The sequence below is a fragment of the Rattus norvegicus genome, chromosome 19 (assembly GCF_021556685.1).
Source record: "Rattus norvegicus strain SHRSP/BbbUtx chromosome 19, alternate assembly SHRSP_T2T, whole genome shotgun sequence".
Lineage (NCBI taxonomy): Eukaryota > Metazoa > Chordata > Mammalia > Rodentia > Muridae > Rattus > Rattus norvegicus.
Window position 1 is genome coordinate 16,719,560 of NC_141552.1, and position 13,839 is coordinate 16,733,398.

Genomic DNA, 13,839 nt, shown 5'->3' on the forward strand with positions numbered 1-13,839 from the left:
GGAGAGTGTGCGTGGTCTGCCCACTGCCTGGGACTTTTAAAAGCTTGTACCACCCCCGAGCACATAGAAGAGCTTGAGCAGAAAGAGGCCGATGCCCAGAAGCCGCTGCTGTGGTAGGAGGCAGTTATGGCGGTTGGAGGTGGGGGTAGAGGTGGAGGAGGGATGGGAGAAGACCGAGGTGTTTCCCCAAAAGACAAGAACAGACATCATCCTTACTACTCCAGAACCCACGCCAATCCCACCCCACCCCTAAAATGCCCAGTCCACTGCCAAACGTCCCCATGCCAAGCATTCACTGCTTTATCCCCACTGTGCTCATTTCTTATTTTTTTTTAACTTCTTATTTATTCTCTGTGAACCTCACATCCTGCAGCTCAACTCCATTCATCTGCCCTACCCTCAGGTCTGCACTCCACCCTTGCATCCTGCTCTAAATCAGAGCAAAAATAATCTTCGTGTGGAAGCTGAATAAAGAAAAAGAAAAAGAAAATTTGTACGCAAAAAATGTGTCAAATTTTAAGGATGAAAGACATAAACGCTTAAATTGTTTGGAATTAATGAAAGTACATTTGGTCTCAGAAGACTTATTATGGTTAATAAATGCAAGTTATGATAGATAAGGGATACAAAGCTTAAAAAGTGATAGAAAATGATTTAGGTACAAAATTTTAGACTAGTATAATTTAGATAATGAAGTACCTTCTCCAATTTTGCAAAATACGAATGGACAGAATATTGTGACAGTAATTCTTACCTGATGCATCTCATAAGTTTTCTTATTTTATCTAGCTTATTAATGTTAAATTAAAGGTATTTCTTGGAGTAAAAGCGGAAATGCTGAGGTGACCTCTCTTTGTACTAAGGTGTGTCAACTTTCAATTGTTAGTTCTGTACTGGCAGTGAGCTAAGTGCTGGCAGGATTTCTCTTGTCATTTCTATGTCCCATCATCAGCTTTGCTATTTTGTGGATGTTTGTCCTTCTCACCAGCTCAACACAAGCTAAGAGATGTATCAGGTGTTGTCTCGCTGCCGATTGGATGTAATAAAGATCTGATGGCCAAGAGCTGCTTTAGGAAGTATGTGGGTAGAACTTCCGGGCATAGAGAGGGACATAGGCAGAGGCAAGCTGAAGCAGGAGATTCAGAGTAGACATGGACAGGAAGAGATATGGAACAGACCACGGCAGAGGGGTAAAGAGCTAAGCAGCAGGTGGGTCTCAATGGTAGAAGAATGGGGTTAATTTTTAGAGAAGATGAGGGACTGCCCAGTGAAAGGCCTAAGATTCAAACTTTGTTCGAATTCTCCATGTCCCATTTACACCTCAGGCAGCTCTGTGAAAATAGTACCCAATACAGTATTAACATGGCTTTGAGCCTGTGGTGTGGTTACTTTTGGTCACTGTTCCTCAAGACTGCAGGAGAAGGAACAACACACAGGGCAAATACATGAAAACCATGTGCAGCTTAGAGTGGAAAAGATCACTAAGAAGTTTAATGTCACAGCAAAGTCATGTGCTGAAGAGGAGGGTGACATAGTTAAGGAGATGAATGTTATTAACGATAACCCTCCTGCCTCTGTACTGTAGAGATGTGGAAGGTGTCCTCAAGGCAAGACTCTTACCAATTAAAGTTCCAACTTGGAAAAGGGAGCTCAATAGATTTCGTGCTCCTACAAAGCAAGTGCATAGGGAAGCTGCTGCAGTTGTCATCCAAGCAGGCAGCTGACAGGTCAGTGCACCTCATGTGGCACTGAATTTGGAGGAAAAAAGATTTTAAGATTCAGGATGACATGAACAGGACCAGGCGACTCTCGCATTTATGTTTTTATTATTTGAGGCTTGAATTAGAATGATACTCATAGTCTGATGTTTTTTAGTTTTCTTTCATTATTTTATCTACATTTCCAATTTATCTCCCACTCCATGTTCCTCTACATGAGTCTCTCTTCTGTCCCCCACACCCTCTCCCTATGAGATTGCTCCTCCACCCACCAATTCACTCCCGCCTCAGAGGCCTAAGTTCCAATATCATGGTTCATGAAGCTTCCTCAGAAACAAGGTTCTCCCATCCCAGTGATCCCAGATAAGCTAGTCCTCTGCTACATATCTACCTGGAGCCATGGGCACACCCTGATTCTTTTATTAGTTACCTTAGTTAAGGTGTCTCTTCACCTTAATTCAGGCTTAAATTCACTTTGCATCCCAATTGCTGTCCTTTCTCTTGTTACTTCTCTCCCACAGTTCCTCCCCAATGTCCTCACACCATCTCCTCTGAGAGAGTAGAGGAATATCCCTCAGAGTGTGCCTCCACCAAGACACATCAAGTTTTTGTAGGGCTGGTGGACCTTCTCCCACTGAGGCCAGGGAAGACACCTGAGTTAGGGTATCAGATTTCACAGACAGGCAAACCTTTGGGGATAGCCTCGGCTCCAGTTACTTACAACAGGGTATGTAATACTGTATTAAACTTATTAAGGTTTATTTACCTTCACCTGGCAACTCATCCTGAGAAACAGTGCTCTGGCCTGATGCTTTTGTGTTCAGCCCTATCTTCCTCTTTCTTCTGTGCTTACCACTGTAACACAGGAGAAGCTTCTAATATTCATGTTGCCAGATCTTTCCGGTCTTGGGGGATAATTCTATTCTGAGTTGTATATGGATGTAATATCTTCTTTACGTATGATGAATATATACTTCAGGAAAGGACTGCTTCCTTGTTTCTATTAAGATCTAATATGACGAAAGGATTCTGATTAATATTCCAGAATCGTAGGCCACCAGGTTGGTATGTCATCACTCACTGAAGTGAGGTGAATTTTATAACACCTTTTGGCCACCCACTTTCAATGTCATTATGTGGTATTGCCTTAGGTTCTTTTCTACATTCCCCTGCCTTTGGCTGAGTATATGTTTGAGGTCTCTCTGTGACTGTGCAAAGAAGTAAGAGCTAGGGCTGGGCCACAAAATAAGAAAGTACTTGTTCATCCAAAAACAAAAACAAAAAACAAACAACCAAAAAAAGCTCTAGGGTAAAATATCGGTGCTAGTGCTGAACTGAACTGCCAGAGGTAATTTTTTTAAAGTAAATAACACTATCTTGGGGCTGATAATATGAATCAAATATCCTGCAACATAAGTTTGCAATGTTGCCTGCATTTTACAAATCAAGTCTGACCACCGTTTTGGTTCTTTCCAATCATGTCTGAGTGCATCATCACGGGAACCCCAAAGAAAATCAGAAATGGGTCCTTGAAGCTGATGCACAGGGCCAGTATAGACCTGAATATTACAGAGGACACCTTGATTCTTAACACAAGGGATCATTTCTCCATCCCTCTTGTCACATAATTTATGACAAGATGTCACCTTTCCTAACCTTAGCTTCTTTTCCTAAGTGCTGCTGAAGGGAACATTTGGTGTCAAGAGGTCTGGACTCAGACCACAGGAACACTGAATTCATTTAAATAGGTGTAGTTTATTGAATGCACACACCAATACAGTTCAACCAGAGCAACAGCTCACAACTGTGTACTGGACATTGCTAGGCCCAGCTCATTGCAAAATCCACATGGGCTAAAGCACAAGTGCTGGAAATGCTGCTGTCTATGGGCCCTGACTCGGGTCATTTTACACATAATTGTTCCTATTTTCCTTGAATCTAATGGGTCCTATGTGAAGCTCATAGTTGGGGAACTTGTTAAGATTAACAAACCTCGTAACATACAGAATATAACAGGGTATGTGACCTGCACCACACAGTTCAATGTCAGGTTTTTTTGTTTTTTGTTAGTTTGTTTGTTGGCATCCATGATGTAGAGGCGTATTACAGAACAATAGGAAAGAGCTGGCTGCTGTGTAACAAATTTGCTGCTATTAAGGTAGGTATGGGGGCAAGACCTCAGTAACAGCCCTTAAGATGGGAAGGAGATGATGTGTTTGATATCTGAAAGGAGCTGCCTCAGCTGTGTTTTTCTGCCTGCTCAGTGCCCATTCACCATCACTCTGTCCCTGAAGAGGACCTCAAGGTCTGCCCCCTGCTGCCTGTGAGCCAGGACTAGGCACAGAAAGGCAAGGCCACAGCACTGGTTTCCAATTCCTCAGTAATGCTGGATTTCCAATAATGTACTTGTATACACAAATACAGTGTGGTAAGTTACAATATATACTAATCATTTCTTACATAGGGCAACAGTTGATTGACTACAACTAATTCTATTTTAAAAAAAGAAAAGAAACCTGGCTCTGTGGAAATATACAAAGAAATATCTACGATGTTGGGCAATGAATTCTGCCATGGACTGAACTCAGAAAAGAGGGGTTGTGAGAAAGATGCATGGTCAAATAGCCCACCAGGTTCACATTGTGTCAACTTGATTTAATCTAATGACAAAGAAGTGGAGTATCTCTGATGGCTTCCTTCTAATCCCTTGAAAGGATCCCTAGGGATTGGCCTCAGTACATCACACTTCTTGATGGGGCAACAACACTCAAGGAAGCTTGAGATTGTCATAGGCACAGTATTATGCTACATATACAGAGTAGATAATACTACGATGTTCAGATGATGATATCCATTTGTATGCACTCTTAAGGTGAACCTAAGGAAAGAGAGATCAAGGTCCTTAGAATGGAAAGATCAGTCCCAGTTTTTTTTTTCTACCATTCCAAACTGAACGACTGGTAGGGAGAGAATGGTAGATAATCGAGAATTGGTGGATGATGCTTTGAATGCCGGTGGGTTTCTGTGCTGGTTTTAGACATGGTCTCAAGTATCCCATGTTGCCCTCTCCCTGGCTGGCCAGGTTCACTTTGAGCTCAGATAAACCTCCTTCCACTTTCCAATAGATAGGCTTACAAGAGTGGCTTCCAAGGACTGTGAGGACAGCATTAGCCTTTGACAGTTGAGGTGTGCAACCCACAACTATAGTTTTAGCCATGTTTTCCCATGTCTACCAGCTATTTCAGAGTGTTGCTGTTCTATGCCTGACAATCGGGGACACAGAAAAATAACCTGATAGAGAGCAAGGACATGGTGATCACATCCTTACCTCTTCTGTACGTTCTGGATGAGGTTTGTTAAAATTCCAATATTGCAAAAAGCTTTATATAGGGCCCATCACATCAAGGGTCACTATGTACTGTTCTATCTAAAATGTCTAATCAGAACTGATTACCATATAACACTTCCTGCAGTCCTCATATGAGAAACTTGGGATTTTGTTTTGACTTTTTCTTTTCTCTGTCTCTCTTATTTTTTGGTATATAAGTTGAGAGAAAGATAGTTAGGGCCATGAATTTGCCCCCAAAATTTGAACTACGGATGTGATCAATCAGTGTTAGTGGGTGCATTCTGTAAAGTATTCATTTTTCACTATGATAGATGCTTTTGTGTTTGGTGTGGTGGCCATTTCCCAGTGTACAGGTGCTGGGACCTTGCTCTATCCACTTAATGATGTTTATAGCCTCATTTTAGACCTTTCTGTGCACCCCCTATATCTCTTGACTATTTTATTTTTCTGATAGAAGCTCATGGTATATCTTACTCAGGCCTGTGAGCAGTGCTCCTTTGGCGACATTGGTGCAGAGAGGAGAACCCCACCACCAGCATGAGGTTCCCTTCACTGCTGGCTCCAATATTGCATTTTCCTCTGCCAACTGGTCTCCACACTTTTCCTAGCACCATAAAGAATTCAACTCTTTCTCCTAAGGAATTTTCTGGCAATTGTCGATTGCTAAGCACATGACTTCATGAGTGTTCCCCTAATACACACGCATGTTGTAACCTACCATGCAGACTATTTCTTGATGTGATATAAAGCACATGTACATAATGAGACAGGAGAACTTTTGACTGCATATTCAAGCTGGTGTGAAATCTCAGGAAGTTTTAATGGCTAACATTGGTGAATGAGGACAATTTGAGTTAGTGAGACATTTTGGGGCAAGATATGGAAGGAAACATTCATTTAGATGCATAGGAATTACTAAGGTTTTTTTATAATCAAGCCTTGAGGAAAATTTGGCTTTGGAAGCAGGAGATGCTCAGTGGCTCTGCCCCAGGAAATTCTCCTGGAAAGGGCACCTCAGCTTATGCTCAGTACAGGGAGAACATTAGCAGGGAGGGAAAGTCTGCTCCCCATGACATCAGCTGTCCCTTCTTGGACATTCTATTGTCTCCTAGAGAGTTCTGGCATCCTCTGTGATGTCACCAGTGTTGTAGTGACAACCAGTGCCCTAGTTTCTCTCAGTCTGAATCTGGCGGTTACACCCTAAGACATGTTTTCCCGTCTTCGCAAGCGTTTTGGGAGGGGGAACGTCGATTGTGGACAGACTAGAGTGAAGGAATCTGGCCTTTCGTCTCAAAGTAATGATGGACAGAGACAGCACTTCTGGGGAATGTTTAGTAAGTTCTGGGCAGTATATTTGGAGCTCCCTGTCAGGGGGGCTGCAGGCTTAGGCTGACCTTTCTAGCAATGGGCCACAGCAACTGGAGCATCTGAAAAGGAATTGAATTTCCATGAACATCACAATTCCTGAAAGTCAGGATTTCAGAACTTTAGTTTCCCCAACCCCACAGGGAGTATATGGTAAGGCCAATGCTATTATACTGTGAATTTCTGGCCTTTACTTTTACAGTGCATTTGTTAGGTTACATTGATATAATAACACGATCAGGAGTCATGGAGGGTCCACCTTTTCTGAGTTTAGACAGGGCAGCAATGTATTTCACTATCATTGCTTCTTTAAATACAGTGGACACCTGACAGTAAGAACAGGGAGAGATTGTGCTCCAGGCAATAACCTTATGTTCTTAGACCTTCTCTGATTTCTTCTAACTGGCAGGGTCATCATTAGCTTTATATATTAGAGGTTGTGTGTTACACACATGTTTCTAAAATACCAAAAATGTTTGGAACATGTGGACCAAGATTCAGCCTGTAACCTATTGGAACTTCTGGGGCATTTGTTATTTCATATAGGGGAATTGATAAGTCTGTTGAACATGACCTCCCTGGAAATGTGTTTTAAATCCAAAGTTGTTAGCCTAGAGTATCAGGGTAGGACATCTGAGTGTCTCCAATCACTCAAGTTTTGTGAATGGTGAATTTATCATCTGAGTTCTGAAACCACAGGGGTGAGGGTCCTGAAACCAAGCTGTACCCTGGTCAGTTGATGTTAATCCTGGAGAAGCCATCTCCATGGTACATGTAAGCACGTGATGTCCGGCATAGGGCACACCTGGCTGCTTACATCTCTTGGTCTCTATAGAGTAGTGGGAGAACTGAGATCCACTGAGGAGGCCTCTTAAGCATAGACCAATCGCCTAGCAGTGACACTGGGTTCCAGGCTTGTTCTCCTGTTTAGGCCTCACTGAGGTCTATGTACACTCTATGAATTCTCCCCATGCAGGTTCACTTGTGTTCTTCTACCTACAGACGCTGGGAGAGAAACATCATCCCCTGGCACTGCCCTAAGCGAGAAGCAGGCCAAGAAGGAAAAGGAGAGGCTGATTAAAGAGCTGCAGCTCATTACCGAGGAGAGAAATGACCTGAGAGATCGCCTGAGGTTTCTGACAGAGAGATCCATGAAGAACATGTATGAATCGCTCCAAATGCTCTTGTTTCATTCCTGGGTCTGCAAGGTCACCTTCATCTTATCCTATTAAGGTTTTGGGTTCTAGAAAGCTGTGCCTCCCTAACCACCCTGTGCTAAACCTCACCTCCCATATAGAGGAGATTCAGAACCTGACCCTTCCTGAGGAGAGAGATGGACAGTGGACTCGTCTGCTTCCATTTATTGAAAAGCAGAATTTGTGGTCTGAATGAAGAATTCAGGGATAAAGTCAGGGAGAATGAGTTCCCAGTGTGCATTTGCAAAGCCCTTGACATCAGGTGGCTTTGCAAGATTGTAATTGCAGTGAGTTTATGGTGAGTCTCTGTACGTGCTAGGCAGGGGACTGAGTGCTGGAAGATACAGGCAGCAGCCTGAGGGGCCTGGTCCCAAACTGTTCATCTCAATGCTTGAATAGAAGTTGTCAGGCTCAGGCCTGTTTGTTATTGTCTGTGTGTCTGTGGGAGCCCCTCGGACACAGCAATGGTGCATGCATTTCTCCTGGTTCTCACAGTGCTCTCTGTTTCCATATTTGCTTTTCTCTTTCTCTAACTCTGTTTACATTTCTCTTTTTTTGTGGGTGTGTCTCAGTCTGTGAGTCTGTGTGTGCATACATCCAAATGCATATGCACAACTGTTATATGTTTATATTTCACTCCACACTTGGAATATAGGAGTCTATTTCTTAGCCTGAGTATTTACCTGTAACACATTCATGGTGAAGTGAATGCTTTGTTCTGGGAGCCCCACTGTCAACAGCACATTTCTTTGCCTATGTGGCCACGATTGTCTGTTTATTTGTATTCCTTGTGCAGATTATAATTTTGTGTTGATATATGGTCTGTTATCGGGACAGGAGAAAAGAAATCACCGGTTTCTGGCTGTGTTGGGTGGGGGAGCATGGAGAGGTGTGGCCTAGGCTCTTGATAGCTCAACTGGCTTGACTGCAGATTGCCTCTTGATTGAACAAAGGGAGTCAGGGAAGCCTCCATCTGGATGCTGAGATTCTGGTGTCCTGGACGCAGAAAAACACGTTTCTGAAGCTGAAGAAGATCCAATATGTAGAATTCAGAAGGTGTCCTTCCAGGACTGGTGTAGTACAGGACCCACCCTGAGCTCATATATTCCTAAATGCTGATGTTCATTGGATTCTATCATTTGGGGCCAGGCCACACTTCAGGCCAAATCCATATTATGAAGACCTGGAGAGAATGGAGGAGGCGGTCATGTCAATTCTGCACAACTTAGAGATGGAGAACACTGTGATCCATGAGAACAGCCATAAGCTGAAGAAGGAGATTACCTTCTCTAGGTAAGTCCTGGTCAGAAAGCCTATCACCTGTGGAATGGCCATTTCTGACTTTCTTTGTTCTGGACTGGACGGTCTTCAGCTATGATTCTATCTCTTGTGCTGTTTACACATCAGTGTGCCAGGGTCATTAGGACTCAGCTTTCAGTTCCATAAAAGACTGTTCCTCATCCCAGGATTGTCTAGGCATCTGCAGAAGGCTCTAGATAGAACAGCACTGATTGAAGTCAGCAGAAGATTATTAGGCTGACCTGGACCTCTCGTGTCATGCCAGGTTTTACAAAACTCAGTGCATGGACCACATGGTTAGCATGACCTTCCCTTGGTTCTACTGACCTCTTTTGCGGGTGTTTGCCAACTACTAATTGATGTTGCCCTCATGCATTGGGCTTTCATGGATAGATGAAGATCCATGTTCTTTTTGAGAGATGTGGACTCTAATTGGTGCTCCGGCCAAACAAACAATTTATTCTTCCCCGAATTAACTCTTTGTGGTTTGTGCAGCAGCCTTATATGTATCAAGATGTATTTTATTAAGTCTTCATGGGTACCTGGGACCTGGTAGACTTAGTGGGACTTGGGAATAGGAATGGGAGAAAGGGGCAGCATGATCTTACTATGCAGACTGTATTTCCAGAAACCTGCTCAGCCAGCTCCTGATGGAAAACACATGTAGGAAGAAGTTGGTCCCACTGAAGCAGGAGAGCAAGGAGAGACATCTTGAGTGTGCACTGAACCAGAAATATTTGGTTGACTTCAGCAAGAAAGATAAAGACCAGCAACGTCCAGACCCAGCATCATCTGGTAGGGACGAGTAGCTGTGTTAGCTTAACAATATCTGATAAAATTTGCCAATTTGATACATCTGTGCTTTTTCCTACCACCTTACTAATTTACACTCACAACCAGCCAACCACCTCATGTATGGAATTGTTCATTGCTCTGCCTATGCACAAGTATTCTGGGAAGCCAACCACTTTTCAGAAACTGAATTATTTTGCAAGTATATTTTGCTGCTCTTTTTGAAGCTGCATTATAGAAATGGTGACAGATCAATAACATATCACATTATTGCACATGCACGTGATAGATTGGATGCTATGTAGAGTTTTGAACATGTTCTTGGTTCTTGACAAATGACAAGTGGTCATGTGACTTCTTGTGTAGGAAGCACCTTTCTGGGATAAGAACTAAGTGCAAATGTCAAATTAGTACTTGTCATTGGCTTTAACCTTGGTGACATATGGACATCTCCTTTCTTCCTGCAACCCGATGAGGTCTTTTCCCATTGCCCTGTTCTTGGTTTGCACTGGTATAAGTCTGGGTCCCATATTGGCAGCCCACATTACTGTGAGGCTTGCTGGAGATTTTGCCCTGCCCACAGAGTTAGCAACAATGATATCAGTTAAAAGGTCCATGTTAATTGTCCAATAGAACTGAGGTGGTAGAAGGCAGCATTCTGACAGCTGGCTTGCGTTTCAACACCAAATCAGTGTCTGAAAAACTGCCTTCCTCTCCCAGGTCTCAGAAAGTGCAAGAGAGCTGGAATTGGAGACACCCCAGTAAGAGAGCTTCCTGAAGAATAAGTTGCTTTCTCAGGAGTCCCTGATGACAAACATCGTGAACGGTAACAACATTTTTTGGATGAGTATTCTTCCTCAGAGTTAATTTGTCATTTCTTAGAGACACCAAATTTATATAACACTAAGCCAGCCTGACTGATTGAGGTCTTACTCACTTTCTTCTTCAGAAAACAGCACTTGAGAAACAACTTGGGGGACCACCTTTCATTATGTGTGCTAGAGGAGAAACAGCAATACATCTGTGCTTCTAAATGTTCGTTAAGAATATGCTTTTAGAAATTTTTTTGTTATGATTTTAATTGAAGTTTTCTTTTTGTTGTTTCATATTTATATGTTCTTGTTACTATTTTTACTTTCAAACATTTTTAAATATTTTTATTCATTTTAATCCTGTTTTGTTGTAAAAATGTATTTGTTATGAATAAAAATTGAATTCTATCTCTTGACTCTTAAGACCATCATTCTTACTCAAGGGTTCTGTCCCTTCCTGTGGACCTAGAACTGACAGCTACAGATGGATCTCTGCATGTTCCATGGAGCCTGAGCTAATAAGAGAATTCAAAGTCACCAAGGGATACCCAGTGTGATAGTGTCTTTTGTGTGGAGAAAGTGGCTGTGTCTTGGACACACACATTGTGATGTAATCAATGACACACTTTACCCAATTGTTAGGGTCCATGTGGTTCCTCTGAGAGAGCAGCAGTTTCTTTACCCTGTGAGTCATCACCACAGCTCCTGCAGGTGGCTTTTGTTATTCCACATGAGGTGCTGTATTAGGTGGACAGGATCACCTCCAATTAAATAGAGAGATCTCAGGAGATGTGTGTTCACAGGGAACTTACTGAGCTGTGCATGCTCAACGTGTTAGGTTGTCAGGCATCCCTACAGGGCTCTGGTGTCCCCACTGCTCAGTGTGGGTCAGGATCATCCTCCAGCATCACTTAGTTTCCTTATTAGAGCAGATCTTTCACCTGTTATCTATGATGACCACATGTATTCTGCACATCTGATAAAATACAGAACTGAAACTAGCTTCATGTAGGCCAGCTTGGCATAATCAGTTTTTTGATTGTTCACAAGAAAATTATTTTAATCTGAGCCATTTAGGGAGGATCCTCCAGAGCATCCATAGTGAATGTAGCCTGCAGCTATGAACACAGGTTTCTTTTGGAGAGGAGGCCTGTGCAAGCCCAGAACCTAGGTGGGACAGTTCAAGCTACCCTTTTTCCATGGCCAATCTGGGATCGTATTGGGAATGTATTTTTTCCAGGTGATTGATTTCCAATATGGAATTGAACTAACTTACTGAGAGTGGAGGTGACTCAGAGAGTTAAAGTACACAAGCACCAATCCAGAATGTCCACAAAAGCTTGCTGTCACCCCAGGGCTTTTAAAAGCTCAGCAGCTAGAGAAGAAATGTAGTATTTGGTTATTCTCATGCTTGGGTCTAGTCATTCATTATAAGCTGACCATGACACAAAAAGAGTCATCTGTGTCACAATAGAAGCTAGTTGTAACTAGATTCACACCACACTATCACATTACTACCGTATTTGAGGTTCTCCATTACTATCTAAGACCCTGGAAGAGGCCTGGGTCTTGCTACACAAACTCATGATTTATGTCTTCATGACACTGTGTGCTTTGTTCTGTTAATGCTACCATTGGCATACAATACCTTGGATACTTTGTGCTGACATCTGTGACATGAGACAATAGTTCATGTCATCCTAACCTGAATAAACTGTCCTTAGAGTACAGTGTAGTGGGAGGGGCCTTCTTTTCCTGTGAGATAGCAAAACATTACCACTCTTCAGTCAAGTCTGTCAGCCATTGTCCAGTGCCTGTCTTGAGATGTCCACCTTTTCAGCTGAGAGTCTTCATCCAGGCTGCTCTGTAATTCTGTAGAAGATTAATAGGGTTCCAGCCCTAGGATTTAATTCAGTGTGACTGCACTTGCCGAACATGCTCAAAGCCCTGTGTTCCTCCCTAGCCCTCTGTGCTTTAGAGAAAGAAAATAAAGAACCACATTGCACTTGAAGTTTCTCCTCCAACAAAAGGAGAGCCTGCACAGGGCCTTTAAATAACTCTAAGCCCCAGCTTTCCCACAGCTCCCTCCATCAATTCCATTATTGGTGTGTTTTCATTACTTCTCACTTTCTTCTGTATGTGCAAAGAATGTGCACCATGTCAGTAAAGTGTGTGTGTGTGTGTGTGTGTGTGTGTGTGTGTGTGTGTGTGTGTGTGTAGTCCCTAATGAAAACTGTCGAGGTGCATGCAGACTCATGCTACTGCTGTCCCATGGCACCTTGCAGGGAACACTGAATTGGTGGGCTACTTTAATACAGCCTAAACCAGGCTATGCATGGTTTTCAGTAAGATTTGACATCATTACCACTACAGAGAGCAGAAACAGCTCAGAAGTTACATGTTGCTGTTAACAAGATGAGGCCAAACCTCATCCCATAGAATGTCAGGTACGATTTGATGGCAGGAAATTAATTCAGGGCTCAAATCAAATCAGTCAATTACAAATAAAGTGAAAAATACAAAGAGTCAAGAGAATCAAGTACTCTGTGTTGGGTTTTTTGTTTGTTTTATTTTTTTTTTGTTTCTTTTTTTGTATTTTTGTTGAGAAGATCAACCAGAGAGGCAACCCCTTCCTCAAACAAACTGCACACCAGAGACAATACCTAAATTGACACAATTAGAAATGAAAGGGGGATCTAACAATAGACAATGAACAAATTCAACAACCATTAGGTCTTACCTCAGAGGCCTTTACTCCAGAAAACTGAAAATCTATTTGATATTGGTATTTTCTAGACAGATAACAATTACCAACATAAACACAGATCTGGGAAGGTACATGGATAATTCTCAGAAGAAAATAGATACAGTCAGTATAGTTTGCCCCTCCAAAAATTAAAAAGCGAAATCTCAGGCCATATGGCTTTAATGCAGAATCCTATCAGACTTTTAATGAAGACCTAATAACAGTAGTGCTTCAATTATTCCACTATATTGAAAGAGAAGGAACAATGTCAAACTCCTTCTCTGAGGCCATAATCAACCTGGTGTCTAAACCAGACAAGGAGCTCCCTACAGAGAGTGTAAGCCAGCCAGGGTGCCAGGGTGAGTGCTCATGGTGGGAGAGACTAGGAGAGGTGCTGTGGCCTTGGTGTGTACAGGCTTAGGGCTGGGGCAGGGTGCCTGGTGAGTGTCTGTGGCCACTTGAGCTGGGTCCCAGTGGGTGCCCAGGGAGGTCACAGGCCAGTTGTGCATCTTCTACCTGTCTGCGGGGCTTCTGGCCCAGCCAAGCACAGCCTTCATCCTGG

General features: G+C 42.8%; 1 protein-coding gene across 1 annotated transcript; it reads left to right on the plus strand.

Annotated features, from left to right (window-relative positions):
- The first annotated feature begins 6,208 nt into the window (after positions 1 to 6,208).
- LOC147998896 (disks large homolog 5-like) lies at positions 6,209 to 10,939 on the plus strand. The gene is made up of 6 exons (XM_087595725.1): positions 6,209 to 6,401; positions 7,435 to 7,594; positions 8,778 to 8,921; positions 9,556 to 9,722; positions 10,440 to 10,545; positions 10,669 to 10,939. Exons 1-5 carry the CDS (start codon positions 6,275 to 6,277, stop codon positions 10,502 to 10,504), a joined length of 663 nt encoding a protein of 220 aa, XP_087451851.1. The 5' UTR covers positions 6,209 to 6,274; the 3' UTR covers positions 10,505 to 10,545; positions 10,669 to 10,939.
- Positions 10,940 to 13,839: the final 2,900 nt, after the last annotated feature.